This window comes from Oncorhynchus kisutch, linkage group LG2 (genome assembly GCF_002021735.2).
Source record: "Oncorhynchus kisutch isolate 150728-3 linkage group LG2, Okis_V2, whole genome shotgun sequence".
Lineage (NCBI taxonomy): Eukaryota > Metazoa > Chordata > Actinopteri > Salmoniformes > Salmonidae > Oncorhynchus > Oncorhynchus kisutch.
In genome coordinates, this window is record NC_034175.2 from 65,115,592 (window position 1) to 65,139,668 (window position 24,077).

Below are 24,077 nucleotides of genomic sequence, written 5' to 3' on the forward strand. Positions count from 1 at the left end.
CACAACATAAACCCAATGCTCACAAATCTAAGTAAAGAGATGATGAATTAAGACTATGTATTAAGAATATAGAAGTATATGGATTGAGCAATATCAGAGCGGCCAGTATGTCTGATTACACTTCCATAATGGAGCCGGAATGGAGGCCAGCTCCAGATAGAAGTTCCCATTGGGCATGGATATATCTATGATCAGCTTTCCATTCCCATATCCAAATGTTAACCGCTGATGGAAACCATGCAAAAGGGACCACAAATCAGAACCTTGACCTAGGACCACAATTCCCACTGTTGGCATTATAGAGCCCCATTGGCTGGGCCAGTAAATTAGTTAAATAAACTTGAATAACAATCTTACTGTTTCAACTTGAATACTTTGCATTAGCTTGGCTCCGCCTCTAAGTGCTGTATCAAACACTGATATCACATGCTTTTCAGACATGTGTCGCTAATTAGTTTCTTGCTCATGGTATTAACCTTTGGCCAATAGATGTGTGTGAGTAATTAGCTGTTCACTATTAGCATGGCCTAGCATGTCAGAGGTGTGCAATAAGACTGTTGTTAATGACTCCAACATGCCTTTTCCGTTTTGGTAACCTTGGCGAGCACTGGGTCATGTCTGGTCGAGACCTATCGGTCCTGTCTGTCTGTCAGGCTTTTCATCACTCCTCTAATCAAAAAACAACACACACTAGTCTCCAGGAAGAGATGGACAACTATTACCAGGGTGCAACTTTGTGAGGGGGGTGTTTGGGGACTTGATCATGTTGGTCATAGTTAGGTTTAGTGCTCTATTCAATCAGATCCACTTTAGCCGACATCCGCATAGAGGTTGTTTTGGCGGTGTCGGAGGTGGAACTGCGTTAGAGCTGTCAAATCCACAAGTGGCTCCTGGCATTATACAAAAAGCTGGTTAAACAGCGTGATCAATATACAGGTACACTTTGTGCTGGGGACAATAAAAGGCCACTAAAATGTGCAGTTTTGTCACACAACACAATGCCACGTGTCTCAAATTTTGAGGGAGCTTGCAATTGGCATGCTGACTGCAGGAATGTCTCCCAGAGCTGTTGCCAGAGAATTGAATGTTCATTTCTCTACCATAAGCCGCCTCCAATGTCATTTTAGAGATTTTGGGTACGTCCAACCGGCCTCACAACTGCAGACCATGTGGAACCACGCCAGCCCAGGACCTCCACATGTGGCTTCTTCATCTGCGGGATCGTCTGAGACCAGCCACCCAGACAGCTGATGAAACTGTGGGTTTGCACAACCAGAGAATTTCGGCACAACTTGCAGAAACCATTTCAGGGAAGCTCATCTGTGTGCTCATTGTCCCCACCAGGGTCTTGACCTGACAGTATTTCGGCGTCGTAACCAACTTCAGTGGGCAAATAGACGCCTTTGAAGGCCACTGGCATGCTGGAGAAGTGTGCTCTTCATGGATGAATCAGCGTTTCAACTGTACTGGGCTGACGGCAGACAGCGTCGTGTGGGCGAGAGGTTTGCTGATGTCAACATTGTGAACCGAGTGCCCCATGGTGGGAGTGGGGTTATGGTATGGGCAGGCATAAGCTAAGGACAACGAACACAATTGCATTTTATCGATGACAGTTTGAATGCACAGAGATACAGTGACGAGATCCTAAAGGCCCATTGTCGTGACATTCATCCGCTGCCATCATCTCATGTTTCAGCATGATAATGCACGGCCCCATGTCGCAAGGATCTGTACACAATTCCTGGAAGCTGACAGTGTCCCAGTTCTTCCATGGCCTTCATACTCACCAGACATGTCACCCATTGAGCATGTTTGGGGTGCTCTGGATTGATGTGTTCGACAGCGTGTTCTAGTTTCTCCCCATGTGGGAAAACATTCCACAGGCTTGCGAAGGAGATTTCATGCTGCATGAGGCAAATGATGGTCACACCAGATACTGACTGGCTTTCTGATATTAAGATATATGTGACCAACAGATGCATATCTGTATCCCAGTCATGTGAAATCCATAGATCAGGGCCTGATGAATTCATTTCAATTGACTGATTTCCTTATATGAACTGTAACTCAGTAAAATCTTTGAAATTGTTGCATGTGGGATTTATATTTTTGTTCAGTGTACCTAAAGGGGACATTGCCATTGGCTGCACAGAGTCACATTAAGATACATCCCATGCAGCCTTGTTAAAAACTTATTTGGGATAGGGGGCAGCATTTTCACTTTTGGATGAATAGTGTGCCCAGAGTAAACTGCCTCCTACTCAGTCCCAGATGCTAATATATGCATATTATTATTAGTATTGGATTGAAAACACTCGGAAGTTTCTAAAACTGTTTGAATGATGTATGTGAGTATAACAGAACTCATAAAGCAGGCAAAACCCTGAGAAAAAATCCAAACAGGAAGTGGGAAAACTGAGGTTTGAAGTTCCGCTTACGGAACCCCAGTCCTAGACAGGTTTTAACAAGTTGGAACACTGGAATGTGAGATGTAATCTACACCTCCATTAGGAACACTGGAATGTGAGATGTAATCTACACCTCCATAAGGAACACTGGAATGTGAGATGTAATCTACACCTCCATAAGGAACACTGGAATGTGAGATGTAATCTACACCTCCATAAGGAACACTGGAATGTGAGATGTAATCTACACCTCCATAAGGAACACTGGAATGTGAGATGTAATCTACACCTCCATAAGGAACACTGGAATGTGAGATGTAATCTACACCTCCATTAGGAACACTGGAATGTGAGATGTAATCTACATCTCCATAAGGAACACTGGAATGTGAGATGTAATCTACACCTCCATAAGGAACACTGGAATGTGAGATGTAATCTACACCTCCATAAGGAACACTGGAATGTGAGATGTAATCTACACCTCCATAAGGAACACTGGAATGTGCAATGTAATCTACACCTCCCTTAGGCTGATCGAAATCTTCAGTATTTTGTTTAATGAATTTAAATTTGAGCGTCATTTTTTCTAACTAGCCTACACTTTCTCGTTCTGAACTTCTAACCTGAGAGGGAGGGTGTGGTTTCATGACAAGAGCAGCTGCTCAACGATTTGACAGCTTCAACATCAGTCATAGTCACATAATAGCTACAGATGGACTGGATTTTGGGATTCATATCATATCCGTTATGCACACTAATGAAATCAATTAACTAACATTCACAGCAATATTGTGTCCAAACAGAAATAAGAGTGACTGAGCTGGATTGATCTCCAACACTGATAAAGAGGAGTGATTGGACCAAAGGCTCTTTGCCCTGTAGTGAAATCATACTGGGAGGGACATGACTATGTAGCTGTGTCCATGTGCAAGTATTGTTTATTACTGTATTAATGCGGTAATAATGGACTGATGTGTGACTAATGATGTTTTCTCTCTTTCACTCTCTCCTCCATAGCGGACCCTCGGGTGAGTGAGAATGTCTCAGGTGAGTGGACTCAGTATGTCATGTTCACAATCATTTTTCTTCCAGAGTTTGTGTCCCGTTCTCTGTGCCATAGTGTCAAATGAATCCTTAAATATATTCTCTCTCCTGCCTCCAGGTAAAGCTGCTATATGGACACAGTTCCCCTTCAAGGCAGATTCCTACTCGGAGTGTAATGGCAAGCAGTATGTGAAGAGGACCTGGTACCGCAAGTTTGTGGGCATCCAGCTATGCAACTCCCTTAGATACAAGATCTACATGAGCGACTCGCTCAACGGTCAGTATAGTATAGTATAGTAAGAGGGTTGCCTTGGGAAATTATTCAGACCACTTGACTTCTCCAAATGTTGTTAGGTTACAGTAGGTTACAGCCAGGGTTGGGCAGTAATGGATTACATGTCAACCCTTACATTACCAGCAAAAATATTGTAATCAGATTACAGATACTTTTGAAAAATGAGATGATTACATCGAGGATAGCTTTTAAATTCAGAAAGGAGGTTTGCGAGAAAAAAAATCTTTGACACCTGTTTTCTCAATGACATTCAAATCAGCATTGAAAAAAGGCGCATGTTTAAATTTTTTCCTACCTGAGCGAGTCTGACCAGAATTCAGAGACCACTATGATGACACACCAAATGGGTTTGATGGATTGCGGGAAAAGAGCAGGAAAGGGCTTTTGTAAGCTCCAGTCCAAGCCATGTCCTTCCAATGGTACGACTGCTGTCGGCATCCAAACATGATCCAACTTGAATAAACGCTTGGAGGTAAGGATGACAGCAGTGTAGTCCATGGCGATACGGATATCACTTATTGTCATCTACATAGCGCATTGATGTGAATCACACTGCTGTTCTCTCATTTAGCTATTTGCACATTACGGTGGTTATGGTGGATGGCTGTTCACAAATCTAAATGTGTATTTGAACCCAATAATGGTTGAATTCAAGAAGTTTAAGCTGCCTCTCAATCAATGTTTTTGAAACCAGTGGACAGCCAGGAAGACATATGCTCTTGCAACAGCTGCATAGTGCGTATCCCAGCCTATGGAATACAAGTGGGGGTTTTTGTTGCTCAATCTAATTCATGCTGATACTATTTTTTCTTACCCAATGGACACGTGTTCAAACGCAAACTCACTTTTGATAGACTTAAAGGAGCAATCTGTAGTTGCTACATCCATTTTTGGACTTATATATCAATTGATTCTTGAAGAATATAACTTCACATGCCTCATGAGATTAGTTCAACTGTCCCACCATGAGAACCCAAAATATAAGCTTGTTTTCCCCCAATGTTTGTAAACATTTTAAATGTAACAACCTGTATAGCCTCATAACATGGTTAAAACAATCATTTTGATATCATGGATGGTCAGTCCTCGCATCCATAGCTCTGACTATTAATCTGAGAGTGGTTACATTTCTCCAGGCCCACCCCTCAGCTTTTTACCAAAACAGAGGCGGGGTGCGGTTTTGTTACTGTTTCATCTGTGGATTTGCCCTTTAAACAGCTGCATATTATCAAGATATCAAAGTGTCACCAACAAAATGTTAAATAGGCCTATAGCAATGTAGCATATGGCATTCATTTTTCACATGTAAATAGCACATTTCAGTCGTGCTCAAAGCATGCCACTCCATGAGGACAGCATTTATTTTTCAACTTGAATCAATCAGTCCTCCATGACAACAAAATCATAAATAACAGCGTAGAGCTGGCTAATAAGTCCTTAGTTTTGGGGTCATGCTCAGGTAAAACAATTTGGCTGATCTATACTTCCATATTTCCAAGTCCTTTCTTGCAGCTCAAGGGATATAACATTTATTGGAATGACTGGAATTCTGATTCAATTATATTTTTACATTAAAAACCAAAGTTTAATGTATTATTATATGTAGTAGAAAGCGATGGGTTAGAAGAAGCCTACACAAACAACCCATAAAGTAAAATGTAACATCCATGTGTGGCCAGCTATGTAAACTTTAACATTGCAGCATAAATCAATAGATGTGGTTCAATTGGTAACATACATTTTTGTCTTCTTCTAATGCCTTAAGGGGAAAGTAATCTAAACGTAACTGAATGTAATCAGATTATGTTACTGTGTTTGGGTAATCCAAAAGTAACGTTACTGATGACCATTTTTGGACAGGTAACTAGTAACTGTAATGGATTACATTTAGAAAGTAACCTAACCAACCCTGGTGAGACAGTCTTATTCTAAAATGGATTAAACTGTTTTTTTTCTCATATCAATCTACACACAATGGCCCATAATGACAAAGCAAAAACTTGTTTGTAGAAATGTTTCCACATTTATTAAAAATATAAAAGTATTCAGACCGTTTACTCAGTACTTTGTTGAATCACCTTTGGCAGCGATTACAGCCTCGAGTCTTCTTGGGTATGACACTACAAGCTTGGCACACCTGTAATTGGAGGAGTTTCTCGCATTCTTCTCTGCAGATCCTCTCAATCTCTGTTAGGTTGGATAGGGAGCGTTGCTGCACGGCTATTTTCAGATCTCTCGAGAATTGTTCGATCGGGTTCAAGTCTGGGCTCTGGCTGGACCACTCAAGGACATTCAGAGACTTGTCCCGAAGCCACTCCTGCGTTGTCTTGGCTGTGTGCTTAGGGTCCTTGTCCTGTTGGAAGGTAAATATTCGCCCCAGTCTGAGGTCCAGGACCAGGTTTTCATCAAGGACCTCTCTGTACTTTCCTCTGTTCATCTTTCCCTCGATCCATCATTTTGGGGTATTGTTTGTAGATTGCTGAGGAAACAGTTTTATTTAATCAATTTTAGAATAAGGCTGTAACAAAAAAAATGTGGAAAAAGTCAAGGGGTCTGAATAGTTGCCGAAGTCACAGTATACACTGAGTGTACAAAACATTAAGAACACCTGCTCTTTCCATGACATAGACTGACCAGGTGAATCCAGGTGAATGCTCCTCTCTTAGAAAAAAGGTGTTATCTAGAACTAAAAAGGGTTCTTTCGCTGTCCCCATAAGACAACCCTTTGAAGAACCCCTTTTGGTTCCAGGTAGAACCCTTTTGGGTTCCATGTAAAACCCTTTCCACAGAGGGTTCTACATGGAAACCAAAAGAGTTCTACCTGGAACCAAAAAGGGTTCTCCTATGGGGACAGCCGCAGAACCCTTTTGAACCCTTTTTCAAAGTGTGTATGATCTCTTATTGATGTTACATAATCTACACTTCAATCAGTGTAGATTAAGGGGAAGAGACAGGTTAAAGAAGAATTTTAAGCCTTGAGACAATTGAGACATGGATTGTGTGAGTGTGCCATTTAGATGGTGAATGGGGAAGACAAAAGATTTAAGTGCCTTTGAACGGAGTATGGTAGTAGGTGCCAGGTGCACCTAGTTTTTCATGCTCAACAGTTTCCTGTGAGTATATTAAAAATGGTCCACCACCTAAAGGACATCCAACCAACTTGACACAACTGTGGGAAGCATTGGAGTCAACATGGGCCAGCATCCCTGAAAAACACTTTTGACACCTTGTAGAGTCCATGCCCCGATGACTTGAGGCTGTTCTGAGGGCAAAAAGGGGGACAACTTAATATTAGGAAGGTGTCCCTAATGTTTTGTACACTCAGTGTATGTCTATGTTTTCCTCTGTTTATATTGCCTTGTCTCTGTGTACGTACGACTATAAAGGACTTGTGTACGTACGACTATAAAGGACTTGTGTACGTACGACTATAAAGGACTTGTGTACGTACGACTATAAAGGACTTGTGTACGCACGACTATAAAGGACTTGTGTAGTACGACTATAAAGGACTTGTGTACGTACGACTATAAAGGACTTGTGTACGTACGACTATAAAGGACTTGTGTACGTACGACTATAAAGGACTTGTGTACGTACGACTATAAAGGATACAATGGAATTCTGAACGAGGTGTAACTAACTAAAATTATATAATCTCAAACAACATTATTTATCCTATAGCATCATACAGAGCCATAACCTTTGACCCTGTGCAGGCAAGTTCTACAACATCGGGGACCAGACTGGTCATGGGGAGGACCACTGCCAGTTTGTAGATTCTTTCCTGGATGGACGAACAGGCAGCCAGCTACTGGCCGACCAGCTACCCAGCAGATCAGGTAGAGTACCATCAACTGGGACCCATTAGAAAGATCAGTGGCAGAGAACCACTTGTACAGGTGTCCATGACCACGGTTTCTTGTTCACTTTTCAATGACTACTAAAGATTTCTGTTTCAGGGTTAACTATGGGAAACAATGATCTCTAGACTATGTTAAGACCATTCACATCCCAAACCATTTTTAAAAGAAAGGTTCTCATTATCCTTCTGCTCTCATGTCTCAGGTTTCTACCGGGCTATGCGTCAGGAACCGGTCAACTTTGGCCAGATCGGAGGGAACTCGCATGCCACCTATGTCGGCTGGTACGAGTGCGGAACACCCATACCTGGGAAATGGTAAGACCCCTCCACCAAGGAGGTGGCCAGGAAGATGCCTGACTGAAAGAGGGATTATTTTACCGGGCTGAAAGGAGGACTGAGGAGGCCTGAGGGGAGGTGGGCTTCTCTGTTACCATGGAGATGCACCTTTCTGACTATCTATTTGTCAGATGGCAACAGCCCACATTCCATTGTATAAAAGTGTACAGGACCATACTTGTCACGAACTCTGTTAGGCACATTTGTCATATCTCCTTAAATCTCATCTCACTATTTATCAATCACGACAACATGAGAAAATACTCAACCTGTAAACAAGGAAGAGAAGTTGGTAAAAGGTTTTTCAGAGTGCTTCATTAAATATGAACACCGGAAACTGTTGGGAAGCTGGCTCCCTAAAAATGTAATAATGTGTATGGTTTTATTTATCAAGCAGTTGTTATTCATGTACCTTGTGGTTTCTATTGGCCAGTCTGTTAAAAGGGTTGCTACAAAAGCATTAGTTTTCACTCATACAGATACTGTCTATACTCAATACCCTTTCTTGATTGGTCCTGTGGGATTAACGGTTGCGGTTTGCACAATATGAAAGTATTAAATATGTATATGTGAAAGAACAATATTTCCGAACTACTATCAAGTTTCAACATTAAGTTTACAAAGCAAGGCGGTTCCACGGACTAGAAGTTTGTTAATCTCTTGGAAAAATACCTGAATGGGTTCTTTAGCCAATGAATGTCCAAATATTAAGTAGAGATATCATCAGATACTGGGATTCACTCAGTTGGAATGAACAGCATAAGGATATGCTTTGTTCTTTCATCTTAAATGTTCTAACTTCAACTCATCTCAATTTGGAGAATGATTGCCAGGAATCCATTATGTGGATGTGGTCCTAAGCTCATTGCAAGTGACCACAATTGTCCACCTCTGGTGCGTGTTCAGTGGGGTGCACCATTGCAGAATGTTCAGATGGAACGTATTGGGTTTGTAGGATGAGGAATTTTCAGTTCTATACGTTACATTTCTACCTACAACATTCAGAACATTTCCCATCACTGACAAAACTCTTTGTTTTTAGCCTTGGAATGTTTTCTAGTTTCGTTAGCACAACCTGTTCGTCTGAGTTTAAATATTATATAACATGTACATAAAGGCTTCTTTTAGTGTGGAAACAACCAAACAAAGATTACATTTAACATTTTGTACAGTTGCTCACAAATGGCTGCAGTTGTATTTTCAACCCAATTTTTTTGGGGGAAAAGTGTTTATAGATTATTCCAGATATGTACAACCATTTCTGTATCTATTTTCAACAATAAATCCTTAAGTATGGTTCTGTTTTTACTACTTCTACGACTCAAATTGGTTGTAAATGCATTGTGCACATATGAAAGTGTGTGTTCATATGTCACACACACCCACACAAATCATCAACACATGCCCCGTTTCACTCATTTCTCCATTAGTTCTGACTGCAGACCGGCAGAGCTGAGGGACCTACCACACACTCCCTCACCACACATCCCAGCCAACCACAACGCCCGATTAGGAAAACAAACAGCAACAGCAGCATTACCACACTTTTCCAAATCCACTCTGGTGGGATACGAAAGGCTCTCGGAAGCCAAGCTCAACACGGAGCCGTGAACTCACAAACCACAGTGAGGGAAGGAGTGAGGGAGAGAAAGAATCAAAACAATGACAGACTTCCAAGGTTTCAAAACCTTTATTAGGTTTTAGAGAAAATGTTACATTTTAAACAAACTAAATGACAAAATCTGACTGATATATTAATACAAACCATTGAAGAAAAATGTATGAGAAAGAGAGAGTGATAAACCATAAGGAGGTGATCTAAGAGCCTAAACATGGTAGGACCCTTCTGGAAGGTCAAAACTACACCTCCCATATTGTACTCAAGCGAGGGGCAGATTCCATGACACGACATAATACCAACATGGCGTTGATGAAAACGAGTTGTAAAAAACGTATTTAAAAACAAAAGGGGATGAACACCATTTTCATAGAAGCATCTGTTGACACTCAGCAAACTATATCCTCAAAAGATCAGTTAAATGCAATAGGAATCAACATCTGTTGACCAGTGGATACAGGTGGATTTACAGCGGTCAGACTAGCAAGATAAAGTCTGATGATAATAATAAGACAGCCTTCATATTTCAGCCTGTTTCGTTCTCCCAGCTGAGTGTGCTTACAGACTGACTACATGTTCACCAGTGTTGAGCACAATTTGAACTGACAATTAGAAATTAAAACATTTAAAAACATTTTGAAATAAATAACTTTGACTTTTCAGTTTATTGAGAAGTCATTGAAAATGCCCTTTTTTATTATTCAATTGTACATTTTAGTTAACTTCCTGAATTGACTGTCTTCAATTCAAATTGAGCCCACCCTGATGACAGACACATAGGGTGTGGGTAGGGAACATTAAATTACAAATAACAGGGCCATAACACATGGGTGTGTGTGTGGTGGTGGGGTCGAGACAGAACACAGACAATAACATGGGTTTGTGTGTGTGGTGGTGGGGTTGAGACAAACAATAACACGTGTGTGTGTGTGTGTGTGTGTGTGTGGTGGTGGGGTCGAGACAGAACACAGGTAATAACATGGGTTTGTGTGTGTGGTGGTGGGGTTGAGACAGACAATAACATGGGTTTGTGTGTGTGGTGGTGGGGTCGAGACAGAACACAGACAATAACACATGGGTTTGTGTGTGTGTGGTGGTGGGGTTGAGACAGAACACAGACAATAACACATGGGTTTGTGTGTGTGTGGAGGGGTCGAGACAGAACACAGACGATCAGATGGGGGGGGAGTTGTAGTTTGTTTTGGATATGGACTCATCAGTGACTGAGGACTGACAGAAGGACGGATGGACAGATTTAGCAGACCATGTTTACCGAACCCAGGCCAAACAGAGCCAGCCAGGACACAAAGGGGAGGGGTGGGTGGATAACGTTTTCCGTTCCTTCTCTTTTACCGGTACCCAGGGCCAGGCTGGGCATAGCCCGAGCCGAAGGGGGGCCGGTTGCGGGCATAGGGGTTGGACGCCCCAGGAGGGGGGGTAACGTTGCTACCGGGGGGAGGAGTGTAGCTGGGACGGGCCTGGTAACCCTGGCCAGACTGGGAGGTGGGGGGTAGGCTGTAGTTGGCAGGCTGGTTGGCCTGGGAGGTGTAGTTTTGGGGAGGGAAGGCCCCTGGGGGGTACTGCTGGGGACCCTGGGGTGGAGCGGCCTGCTGTTGGCCTCCCTGAAAGCCGGGGGCTGGGCCTTGGCTGGGGGCGGGGGCCTGGGAGGTGGGGGCAGGGTAGTTCTGGAACTGCTGCTGTTGAGGCTGAGGGGTGCCGGGCTGGGGGGTGCCGGGCTGGGGGGTGCATCCTGCTGAGTGAGAGAGAGTTTGGGGGAGAAGTACAGTACAACTTTTGATTGTAATCGATTTCACATTTATAGCATCATTCCTGTGAAAGTCTGGGCCATTGATATAAGATCAGCATGACCTTCTTGGACCTTTTCTGAGGGAAAGTGTCACTGTCTTACCAGGGTACTGCATGCCATACTGCTGCTGCGGTGCTGGCTGCTGGGGAGGGTATCCACCTGGAGACTGGTACTGCTGGTACATCTGACCTGGAGAAGAGAGATGGAGGACATCAGTATGACAGACACACACACCTGGGTGTCTGGATGGAACCAGACAGGATCGTCTTAATGCAAACAGCCCAGAGCACTAAAATAAAACAGGACTGGTTCTTCAAAGCCCTGCTCCTAGACACTCTCTATGGCACATTACAGTCATCTGAACAGCTCCAAGCTAAACACGCACACAAACACGTTTATTTGGATAGACGTGTTGGGTCAGAGCGGGTGCCATCTGTCTAAACAGGTCTGTCTGTGTCAGTAGACAAGACACTTCCCTCCCAACTTTAATTAGCCATAACCTCACAGGTCCATGTCTGTGTGTGTGTGTGTGTGTGTGTGTGTGTGTCTCTCTCTCGGGTCCATGTCACATTTAAAAGTCTAGACTGGAAAGTCGGCTCAATAACATGGACTGAGGAGTGTGGTTAAGAGTGTCTGAAAATAAAAACTAGAAGTTTAAAAACGGCACATGCACGTAGTGTGCTCTCACAATGTGGACTGGACCGGACCTCAAGACACTGACAGACAAACTTTTTGCGACAGGCAATGAATATTCCATTCTTTTACTTTTAGATTGGTGTGTATTGTTGTGTATGGTTAGATATTATTGCACTGTTGGAGCTAGGAACATAAGCATTTCGCTACACCCGCAATAACATCTGCTAAATTGATTTGATGGTTGCTTCTGCGCAGGTCAAAGCTGATTAACATGAGGTTGTCTGGCACAGCTGCCTGACCAATGCTTTTATTTTTTTGCTAAAGTTCACTGTTTTTTTCATGTGCCAGTTAAAACAGAGCGTTGATTTTCCACTCAGAGGGCCCGTAACAGAGCCCTATGGAACTCCTTTGTGAGGGAAAAGGGACTAGACATAATTCTAACAAGTTCTGCGGGGACATTTGTGCTGGGCTATCACTAGGCTGATTAAACACTCACTGAAGTGGTAGTTCACTCCACACACACACAGTGGCTGAAAGATACACAGACAATGCACACACACACACAGTGGCTGAAAGATATTTCTTTTAAAACAAGGGTCTGAGCTGCAGTGGACTGGGGAACTAATTAGACTGTCTACTACAGACAGGGTGCCACACAGATACATGAAGCCATCTTATACACTCCCAGGCCCAGATCATAACCCAGATCCATACTGTAGGTCCGTGTCTGGGTTGAAATGCTATTTGTTTTCTTTCAAATACTTCAGGTACATTAAGTACAAATACATTTTGACCCAAGTCTGGACCAGATGAAAGAACCATGTTTCATTCCTCCACCATTGGTGGTCACTCATCTAACATGATTCAAACATTTACAAAAATTTAACTAGGCAAGTCAGTTAAGAGCAAATATTTACAATGACGGCCTACTGGGGAACAGTGGGTTAACTGCCTTGTTCAGGGGCAGACCGACAGATTTTTACATTGTCAGCTCGGGGATTCGATTCCCAAGCTGACAAGGCCCAACGCTCTAACCACTAGGCTACCATCTTGCCCCAAATTGTGAAAAGTCTATACAATGAAACCAGACATACTGATCTATAGGACTGCATCTACGAATCAGCTGTAAGCCCACTGTTAACCCCTGTAATGTGAGCACCATGGTGCTTGAGTGAGAATCACAAAGTGTGAATATGTGTGTGTGTGTGTGTGTGCGCTCGGGAGCATGTAGATGCTGACTTTCTCTCAGTCTTGGTTTCCTGTCTGCTATCCATCATGTGTGTTATGTAATCCGATAGAGGGGTGGATGGAGCTGCCGTCAGGCCTCATTGGCCAGAAGAATTCATCTCTGATCAGTAAATGTAAGTCCCAGAGGACAGAGAAATCAGTGCGGCTCTATGGAGAGAGACCGGCTGCCTGCACATCCCTTCAGCTGAACACAAAACAGAGCTGGAAAAATTATCTGGAATGTTATTGCTTCATTGTAGTTCTCAAGCCTATTAGGGATGTTTTCAGAAAGGAAACAAGATAATATGGCTGGTATTACATTTACGTTAGTTATTTAGCAAATGCTCTTATCAGTTAGTGCATTCACCTTAAGATAGCTAGGTGGAACAACCACACACAGTCATAGTAAGTACGTTTTCCTCAATAAAGCAGGTATCAGCAAAGTCAGAGCCAGTAAGGGTGGGTCAAGTGCGAGTACACAAAAGTAGATTTCTTTTTGTGTGTGTGTGGGGGGCTGAGGAGGTTGTGCGAGGGGGGTACTGTGGGATTATTTAAGATACTCCTTGAAGAGGCAGAGTTCCAAATGGTTTTGAAGATGGGCATGGAGGTTGCTGTCCAAGCTTCAGGGTGAAGCTGTTTCCACCAGGACGGAGGAGAGCTTGGACTGGGCTGAGCGGGAGCTGCTCTCCCATAGCGGTGGGAGTGCCAAGAGGTGGCAGAACAGAGTGCTCAGTTTGGGGTGTAGGGTTTTAACAGAGCCTGAAGGTAGGCAGTTCTTCTCGCTGCTCCGAAGGCAAGTACCATGGTCTTTTGTGGATGCAAGGTTCAACTGGAAGCCAGTGGAGTGTGTGGAGGAGATGGTGACATGGGAGAACTTGGGAAGGTTGAACTGGAAGACAGTGGAGTGTGCGGAGGAGATGGGTGACATGGGAGAACTTGGGAAGGTTGAACTGGAAGCCAGTGGAGTGTGTGGAGGAGATGGGTGACATGGGTGACATGGGAGAACTTGGGAAAGTTGAACTGGAAGCCAGTGGAGTGTGCGGAGGAGATGGGTGACATGGGAGAACTTGGGAAGGTTGAACTGGAAGCCAGTGGAGTGTGCGGAGGAGATGGGTGACATGGGAGAACTTGGGAAGGTTGAACTGGAAGCCAGTGGAGTGTGCGGAGGAGATGGGTGACATGGGAGAACTTGGGAAGGTTGAACTGGAAGCCAGTGGAGTGTGCGGAGGAGATGGGTGACATGGGAGAACTTGGGAAGGTTGAACTGGAAGCCAGTGGAGTGTGCGGAGGAGATGGGTGACATGGGAGAACTTGGGAAAGTTGAACTGGAAGCCAGTGGAGTGTGCGGAGGAGATGGGTGACATGGGAGAACTTGGGAAGGTTGAACTGGAAGCCAGTGGAGTGTGCGGAGGAGATGGGTGACATGGGAGAACTTGGGAAGGTTGAACACCAGGTGGGTTGCAGTGTTCTGGATAAGGTGCAGGGGTTTAACAAGCGGGGAGCCCAGCCAACAGCGAGTTGCAGTAGTCCAGATGGGAGATGACAAGCGCCAGCACTGCTTCATGTGTGAGGTAGGGTTGTACTCTATGGATGTTGAGCACATGGACCTGCAGGGGCGAGTTAAAATCAAATAATGTATTTGTCACATGCACCGAATACAACAGGTACAGTGAAATGCTTACTTATAATCCCTTAACCAACAATGCAGTCAAGAAAAAGTGATAACAGTATTCACTAAAATAAATAATGAAAGAGCAACGATAAAACAGTAGTGAGACTATATACAGGGGGTACCGGTAGAGAGTCGTTGTGTGAAGGGCACAGGTTAGTCGAGGTAACGTACATGTAGGTAGAGGTAAAGTGACTATGCATAGATAATTAGCAGAGAGTAGCAGCAGCGTAAAAATGGGGGTGGTTCAATGCAAACAGTCCAGTTTGCCATTTGATTTGCTGTTCAGGAGTCTAATGGCTTGGGGGTAGAAGCTGTTAAAAACCTTTTGGACCTAGACTTTGCACTAGACCAGCATGCTTACACCCCCATCCCCTATGCCTGCATTGTTTACCACTTGGACTTAAATTGTATCAATTTGTTTTTCTTGGTCACCCATGCTATTTCAATAAATCATATTTTTCCATTGTTTTCATGATGGCGGAATGATTGAGTATACTTTTTTTTCAAGATAAATAATGAAAAGAGTATCTTCCAGCTATTGGGTCTCTCACTTCACCCCCATATGCCATGTCTTGAAATAAGCAGACAGACGGATTAAAGGTTCACATTGTAATAGTTCTGACAGCCAACTTTCAAGCTGGAGAGGTATTCCATCTGATAAAGCATCAAAGACACCGTCTGTGCAGTGGTGGGTGAACAGGTGTGCTAAAACTCAGAGACAAACAAACACAGAACATTCCTTATCTAGGGTTGATCATCATCTGTACAAAACACCTTCCTAATAGTGAGTTGCACCCCCCCCTCCCCTCGGAACAGCCTCAATTTGTCAGGGCATGGACTCTACAAGGTGGCCCATGTCGACTCCAATGATTCCCACAGTTGTGTCAAGTTGGTTAGATGTCCTTTGGGTGGTGGCCCATTCTTGATACACACGGGAAACTGTTGAGTGTATAAAAACACAGCAGCTTTGCAGTTCTTGACACAAACAGGTGTGCCTGGCACCTACTACCATAACCTGTTCAGAGGAACTTCAATCTTTTGTCTTGCCCAGTCACCCTCTGGATGACAGATACACAATCCATGTCTCAATTGTCTCAAGGCTTAAAAATCCTTCTTTATTAACCTGTCTCCTCCCCTTCATCATCACACTGATTGAAGTGGATTTAACAAGTGACCTCAATAAGAGATCATGGCTTTCATCTGGATTCATCTGGTCAGTCTAAGTCATGGAAAGAGGTGTTCATAATGTTTTGTCCACTCAGTGTAAATGAGACAGCCACTAGAAATCTTCTGCTTATGGATCTTGTTAGCTCCATGTTTACGTGTAAACCCAAACCAAATGTTGACAGAGACGAGAGAGTGACTGGTCCATCTACTCCCAAAGTACATGATCTGTGTCCTCGTTGCGTTTCTGAAGAAGTCCTCTGTGCATATTGTCAAGGCACCACACCCTTAATCAACGTGTTCATTCCCAACATGTTGGCCGGAGTGCACTGATCCTTTGAGACTATTCCTGGTCAACGATGATCAGTCTTCAATGTATTGTCTTTGTACAGACCCTATGGACACTCCCGAACTAAGGGAACATTTGGGGTCTCTCTCACCAGAGCCTTGGGATAGAGAAAAACGTGTCCCTGCAGCCTGATTCGGCCGTCTGGCCAACAGCTGCAGCCCAGAGCCTCTCTCCTCCCTGGAAGTCTGGGAGAGAGGGAGGAACGGATGAGCAGAGGGAGGAAAAGATGAGGATTATGAACTCCAGAAGACGACCAGCCAACCACACAGTCAGCGATGTCACACTGAATCTAGTAACAGCCCGTGACCGTTATATGACCGCACATTCATTTATGGACAAACTAAAACTAATAACCAACACAAAGTGCAAGGGTCTGGAATATAAAGGGTACGACTGAGTTGAATAAGTAAGACGTACGGAAGAATGACTAACTTTAGACTCTTAGCGGTGTCTTGGCTCTGTTAAACTCAACCCAAACCCCTTGGAGAAGCCTGAACCCTGCCCAAGCCAAAACCACAGAGCTGGTCTGGGGAACACGGTCAAACCAACACCATCTTTGTTCCAAGTGCGGTTTAGAGGCCCTGGTATGGCTCCTCTGTGTTCAAGCCACAGCTCAACGAGCCTACCGTGCGTGTGCGTGTACCAGCTGTGGTTTGGATCCTGTGGTGGGGTTTTGTCAGTGAGCTGGTTATGGGTCTCTCTGGGTGAAATCAGAGACGTCTCCAGGGATGGAGGCGGCTACGGAGAGCCAGAAGAGCCAAAAGACGTGCCTGCCAATGAAAAAACATCACATCCAAAATAATGAGGTAGCTTAATAATAAGACTGACTCACAACATGTTCCTCTGTCCCCTCCCTTCCTGTGTCTGTCTGTGTCATATACTGATATGCCAAAAACTAGCACACCTCGTTACCTGGTAAGAGAGTTACTTTCGAGCTCTGTTGATTCCAGATCACCACCATTATGGGAATACCCAGCGGGTCCTAGAGTTGAAGCTGTGTTCATTCCAGATCACCACCATTATGGGAATACCCAGCGGGTCCTAGAGTTGAAGCTCTGTGTTCTTTCTCAATCTACACAAAATACCCCATAAATGACCAAGCAAAAACAGATTTTTTGCGAAATGTATAAAGACTATAAAAACTGAAAAATGACATTTACATAAGTATTCAGACCCTTAGTACTTTGTTGAAGCATGTTTGGCAGCGATTACAACCTCGAGTCTTCTTGGGTATGTCGCTACAAGCTCGGCACACCTGTATTTAGGGGATTTTCTCCCCTTCTCTGCAGATGATTTCAAGCTCTGTCAGGTTGGATGGGGAGCGTTGCACAGGTATTTTCAGGTCTCTCTGGAGATGTTAAATAGGGTTCAAGTCTGGGCTCTAGGTGAGCCTCTCAAGGCCATTCAGAGACTTGTCCCGAAGCCACTCCTGCGTTGTCTTGGCTGTGTGCTTAGGGTCGTTGTCCTGTTGGAAGGTGAACCTTTGCCCCAGTCAGAGGTCGAGAGCAGGTATTCATGAAGTATTTCTGTACTTCTTACTAGTCTCCCAGTCCCTGGCGCTGAAAAATATCCCCACAGCATGATGCTGCCACCACCATGATTCGCCACAGGGATGGAACCAGGTTTCCTCCAGACATGACGCTTGGCATTTAGGCCAACGAGTTCAATCTTGGTGTAATCAAACCAGAGAATCTTGTTTCTCATGGTCTGAGAGTCTTTATGTCCCTTTTGGCAAACTCCAAGCGGGCTGTTATGCGTCTTTTACTCAAAGCAAATCTAATTTTATTTGATCACACGCGCCAAATACATCAGTAGACCTTACTGTGAAATGCTTAGTTACAAGCCCTTAACCAACAACTCTATTTCTTGAACTGCTTTAAGAAAATATTTACTAAATAAACTAAAGTAAAAAAAATTAAAATAGGTTAATGAGGAGTGGCTTCCATCTGTCCAAACTACCATAAAGGCCTAATCGGTGGAGTACTGCAGAGATAGTTGTCCTTAGAGGAACTCTGGACCCATGTTAGAGTGACCATCGGGTTCTTGGTCACCTCCCTGACAAATGCCCTTCTCCCCAAATTGCTCAGTTTGGCCGGGCGGCCAGCTCGAGGAAGGGTCTTGGAGAACTCAGCAAAAACCGAAACGTCCCTTTTTCAGGACCCTGTCTTTCAAAGAATTCGTAAAAATGCAAATAACTTCATAGATCTTCATTGTAAAGGGTTTAAATACTGTTTCCCATGCTTGTTCAATGAACCATGAACAAAAAATGAACATGCACCTGTGGAACGGCTTACAGACTGTAGGCAATTAAGGTCACAGTTATGAACACTTGGGACACTAAAGAGGCCTTTCTACTGACTCTGAAAAACACCAAAAGAAAGATACCCAGGGTCCCTGCTCATCTGCGTGAACGTGCATTAGGTATGCTGCAAGGAGGCAAGGGTACTGCAGATGTGGTATGGGCAAAATATTGCAATGTCCGTACTGTGAGATGTCTAAGACAGTGCTACAGGGAGACAGAACGGACAGCTGATCATCCTCGCAGTGGCAGACCACGTCTAACACCACCTGCACAGGATCGGTACACCCGAACATCACACCTGCGGGGGGACAGGTACAGGATGGCCACAACTGCCCGAGTTACACCAGGAATGCACAAACCCTCCATTAGTGCTCAGACTGTCCGCAATAGGCTGAGAGAGGCTGTACTGAGGGCTTGTAGGCCTGTTGTAAGGCAGGTCTTCACCAGACATCACCGGCAACAATGTCGCCTATGGGCACAAACCCACCGTTGCTGGACCAGACAGGACTGGCAAAAAAGAGTTTAGTTCCAAACCTCTTCAATTTAAGAATTATGGAGGCCACTGTGTTCTTGGGGACCTTCAAAGCTGCAGACATTTTTGGTACTGTTCCCCAGATCTCAAATCAAAATCAAATTGTATGTCACATATGCCGAATACAACAGGTGTAGACCTTACCGTGAAATGCTTCCTTACAAGCCCATAACTCTATTTCTCGAACTGCATTGCTGGTTAAGAAAATATTGACTAAATAAACTAAAGTAAAAATGTAATAAATAAAAAAAATAGCAATATGGTCGGATTGCCATACCAGGCGGTTATGCAACCGGTCTGGATGCTCTTGATTGTGCATCTGTAGAACTTTTTGAGGATCTGGAGACCCATGCAAAATCTTTTCGGTCTCCTGAGGAGAAAAACATGCCCTCTTCGCAAATGTTTTGTTGTGTTTGAACTACGATAAGAATTTGAAACTCTCGACCCGCTCAACTACAGTACCGTCAATGAGAATGGGAGCGTGTTTGGCCCTCCGTTTCCTGCAGTCCACGATCATCTACTTTGTCTTGCTCAGGTTGAGTGACCACCCAAGTCTCGGACTTCCTCCCTATAGGCTGTCTCATCCTGGTCGGTGATCAGGCCTACCACTGTTGTGTCATCAGCAAACTTAATGATGGTGTTGCAGGTGAGCCTGGCCACGCAATCATGGGTGAACATGAGGGGCCAAAGCATGCACCCAAGGGGCCCCCATGTTGAGGATCAGCGTGCAGATGTGTTGTTGCCTACCCTTACCACCTGGGGTGGCCCGTCAGGAAGTCCAGGATCCAGTTGCAAAGGGAGATGTTTAGTGCCAGGGTCCTTAGCTTAGCTTTGTCGTCACTATGGTGTTGAACACTGAGCTGTAGTAAATGAACAGCATTCTTCCATAGGTGTTCCTTTTGTCCAGGTGGGAAAGGACAGCGTGGAGTGTGATTGAGATTGCGTCATCTGTGGATCTGATGGGGCAGTATGCAAATTGGAGTGGGTCTAGGGTTTTGGGGATGATGGTGTTGATGTGAGCCATGAACAGTATTTCAAAGAACTTCATGGCTATCGAAGTGAGTGCTACGGGCGGTAGTCAATTAGGCAGTTTACCTTCACTTTCTTGGGCACATGGGTTATGGTGGTGTACTTGAAGCATGTAGGTATTACAGATTCTGTCAGGGACAGGTTGAAAACGGTCAGTGAAGACACTTTCCAGTTGATCAGCGCATGATCGGAGTACACGTGCTGGTAATCCGTCTGGCCCCGCGGCCTTGTGAATGTTGACCTGCTTAAAGGTCTTGCTCACATAGGTTATCGAGAGCGTGATCACACAGTCGTCCGGAACAGCTGGTGCCCTCATGCATGCTTCAGTGTTGCATGCCTCGAAGCGAGGCATTTAGCTCATCTGGCAGGCTTACGTCACTGGGCAGCTCGTGGCTGGGTTTCCATTTGTAGTCTGTAGTAGTTTGCAAGAGCTGCCACATCCAACAAGCGTCAGAACCGGTGTAGTAGGATTCCATATTAGTCCTGTACTGACACTTTGGCTGTTTGATAGTTCGTCTGAGGGCATAGCAGGATTTCTTAGAAGCGTCCGGATTAGTGTCCCACTCCTTGAAAGGGGTAGCTCTAGCCGTTTAGCTCGTTGCAGATGTTGCCTGTAATCAATGGCTTCTGATTGGGATATGTAGGTAAAGTCACTGTGGGGACGAAGACATCAAGGAACGTATTGATGGAGCAGGTGACTGAGGTGGCATACTCCAATGCCATTGGATGAATCCCGGAACATATTCCAGTCTGTGCTAGCAAAACAGTCCTGTAGCGTAGCATCCGCGTCATCTGACCTCTCCCATATTGAGCGAGTCACTGGAACTTCCTGCTTTAGTTTGTGCTTGTAAGCGGTTGTCAGGAGGATAGAGTTATAGTCAGATTTACCAAATGGAGGGCGAGGGAGAGCTTTGTATGCATCTGTGTGTGGAGTAAAGCTGGTCTAGAGTTATTTTTCCTCTGGTTGCATGTGTGACATGCTGGTAGAAATGAGGTAAAAAGGATTTAAAATTGCCTGCATTAAAGTCCCCGGACACTAGGAGCACCACTTCTGGGTGAGCATTTTCTTGTTTGCTTATGGCCTTCTACAACTCATTGAGTGCGGTCTTAATGCCAGCATTGGGTTGTGGTGGTAAATAGATGGCTCCGAAAAATGGTAGATAGAGTACCTCATCATAAACTGGAGACCACACTACCTCAGGCGAGCGATACCTAGAGACCTCTTTAATATTAGACTGCGCACCGGCTGTTACAAAAAAATACACACCTCCACCCCTCGTCTTACCAGACGTAACTGTTCTGTCAATGCACGGAAAACCCAGCCAACTGTATATTATCCTTGTTGTTCCACCACAACTGTGAAACACAAGACATTACAGTTAACAGTTGGCAGAATAGTGTCGAGCAGAGATCATAGTTATTTTCCAGTGATTGCATGTTGGCCAATAGAAGGGACGGTTGAGGAGGGTTACTCACTTGCCAACAAATTCTCACAAATCACCCCGATCTCCAGCCTCCTTTATTTCTGTCTTTTCTTCATGCGAATATGACAGGGATTTGGGCCTGGTCTCCGAGTAGCAGTATATCCTTCGCATCGGACACATTAAAGAGAAAATCTTCATCCAACTCTAGGTGAGTAAACACTGTTCTGATATCTAGAAGCTGTTTTCAGTCATAAGAGACAGTAGCAGCAACATTATGTACTGTTACAAACAACGTGAAAAAAAAGCAACGCTGGTTAGGAGCCCGTAAAACGGCAGCCATCCCCCACCGGCGCCATTCTATCACATGTGCCTCGACACAATCCTGTCTCAGAGGTCTACGGACAATTCCTTCGAACTCATGGCTTGGTTTTTGCTCTGACATGCACTGTCAACTATGGGAACTTATATAGACAGGTGTGTGCCTTTTCCAAATCATGTCCAAACAATTTAATTTACTACTGGTGGAATCCAATCAAGTTGTAGAAACATCTCAAAGATGATCAATGTAAACAGAATTCATCTGAGCTCAATTTCAAGTCTCATAGCAAAGGGTTTGAATACGTATAATTAATAAATAAAATGTTTTAGGAATTTGCAAACATAAAGAAATCTGTTTTTGTTTTGTCATTATGGGATAGTGTGTGTAGATGAGGGGAAAATATGTATTTCATCTATTTTAGAATAAGGCTGTAACGTAACGTGTGGGAAAGGTTATGGTCTGAATACTTTCTGAATGCTCTGTATGTTACAGATACATCAGCATGTAGATATGCAGAGTAACAATACTGTACTGAAAACAGGACTGGGGAACTGGCCAATCCAAGTGTAATATTTAGCCATCCCAGACTAAAATGGAGGCATTAATAAATACCCTACTAAGTTGTGATTTACAATAGATTTAATGTCCAACAGCATGACACAAACAATTAAGCAGGACAACCAATTCCCCCCATTTGTGGTTGATGACAAGTCTGAGCAGTGAAAATCATCTGGATGAAGCCATTGCGACACAATCATACTGTTCTAAATGTCTGTAGAGGACAAAGTGGAAATAAGAGCAGAAAAACAACATGCCATTGGCAGGGCAGGGGACTGGAACATCGTTCTGTGATGGGCCCTTTTGTCCCAGGCCCTAAAGCTGCCACGCCAGAGAGTTGTACCACAACACATCAACTGGATTAAGGCTGCCCTGAGGCACAGGCCTAAGATCAGTTTAAAGCACAAACTGACCTCTGGTAACTGTCATGGGGTGAACTCGCTCTACCGTCTTGACAAGACAACAGTTTTTTAGGGATCCCAGTTAACCCCAGATATTTGGTGCTAAACCACCCAATGGCTACAATGGCCCCCCCGCATTTTCCTACATATATTCATTCATGCAGAGATATGGTGGTAATGGTTACTGTGTGCGTGTTCCTAACCGTCGAGGGCTGCTGGGGGTCCCTGCTGCATCCCTGCGTAGGGGGCCTGTGGCTGGGGGGCGGCGGACGACGATGATGCAATGCTGTCTGGAGTATCTGACCGCTCCACAGACGAAACACCCGGGGGGGCTAGAGAGAGGGAGAGAGAGGATGATGAGATTACAGAGCATGAGCAGAGAGAGATAGAAATATGTAAAACATATAGTTGGATAAATGTAGATAAACTTAGATTTTTTTCCCCCACAAGGACATACAGGACACTATCCTCAAAACTCCATACCTAAAAGCATGATTTGACAAAATGACCTGAATGGATACTAACTGCCAAGGACAGTCAACAACAAACTTAGAGCAAACAAAAACCTGCAGAAGAAACACAGCGGAAACCTGGAAATCCCATCCAACACAAAACTGAGTGAACATTACTCAGTCTGAACCTACTTTTGGAGCAAAAAGTTAAATATATTTAATAAGCTTTATATAACAAAATGAACTAAGGCTAATTAGCTGCTAGGACAGAACTGACCTGACCCGGCTGCAACTTCAATTAGCACTGAAGTGATGTGTGAAAACTCTTGAGCCTTAACAATGGCAGCAGTTTCATAGCCTCCCCCACCCAAATGCAGAGGCCGTTGAAGCCCCCTGGCGTATCCCCATGCAGATGTCATAGTACAGTACCTCATGGATATTTAAAATAAAACTGCACAGAATAACTACAAAAAGAAGCTCCTCAAGGACAATCCAGACACACTGTTTGCTGACTGCTGCAAAGAGGGAAACACAAGCAACTTCATTTTCCGCACAGACCATCCCCTGGCATGACACCGTGCTATATTAACCAGACCATCCCCTGGCATGACACCGTGCTATATTAACCAGACCATC

The 24,077-nt window shown here is 44.3% G+C and overlaps 2 protein-coding genes across 6 annotated transcripts in view; one reads left to right on the forward strand and one right to left on the reverse strand.

The window, feature by feature from the left end:
- Positions 1–9,259, forward strand: part of LOC109904997 (target of Nesh-SH3) — a 52,177-nt gene extending 42,918 nt beyond the window's left edge. For all 4 annotated transcript variants that reach the window (XM_031800045.1, XM_031800047.1, XM_031800046.1 and 1 more), the window contains 4 exons: positions 3,429–3,458; positions 3,574–3,732; positions 7,470–7,592; positions 7,819–9,259. In XM_031800045.1, the coding sequence (XP_031655905.1) occupies positions 3,429–3,458; positions 3,574–3,732; positions 7,470–7,592; positions 7,819–7,934 (428 nt within the window). In that variant the 3' untranslated portion in view covers positions 7,935–9,259. The remainder of the gene's footprint in view (positions 1–3,428; positions 3,459–3,573; positions 3,733–7,469; positions 7,593–7,818) is intronic.
- A 367-nt stretch (positions 9,260–9,626) lies between these two features.
- LOC109870174 (protein TFG) overlaps positions 9,627–24,077 on the reverse strand; it is a 28,896-nt gene continuing 14,445 nt past the window's right edge. The window contains exons 6-8 of one of the 2 annotated variants that reach the window (XM_020460580.2): positions 23,193–23,321; positions 11,479–11,565; positions 9,627–11,319 (exon numbers count right to left, since the gene is read on the reverse strand). In XM_020460580.2, coding sequence (XP_020316169.1) covers positions 10,919–11,319; positions 11,479–11,565; positions 23,193–23,321 — 617 coding nt within the window. In that variant the 3' untranslated portion in view covers positions 9,627–10,918. Of the gene's footprint in view, positions 11,323–11,478; positions 11,566–23,192; positions 23,322–24,077 lie in introns of both variants that reach the window. The other variant, XM_020460562.2, reaches the window with a different exon arrangement.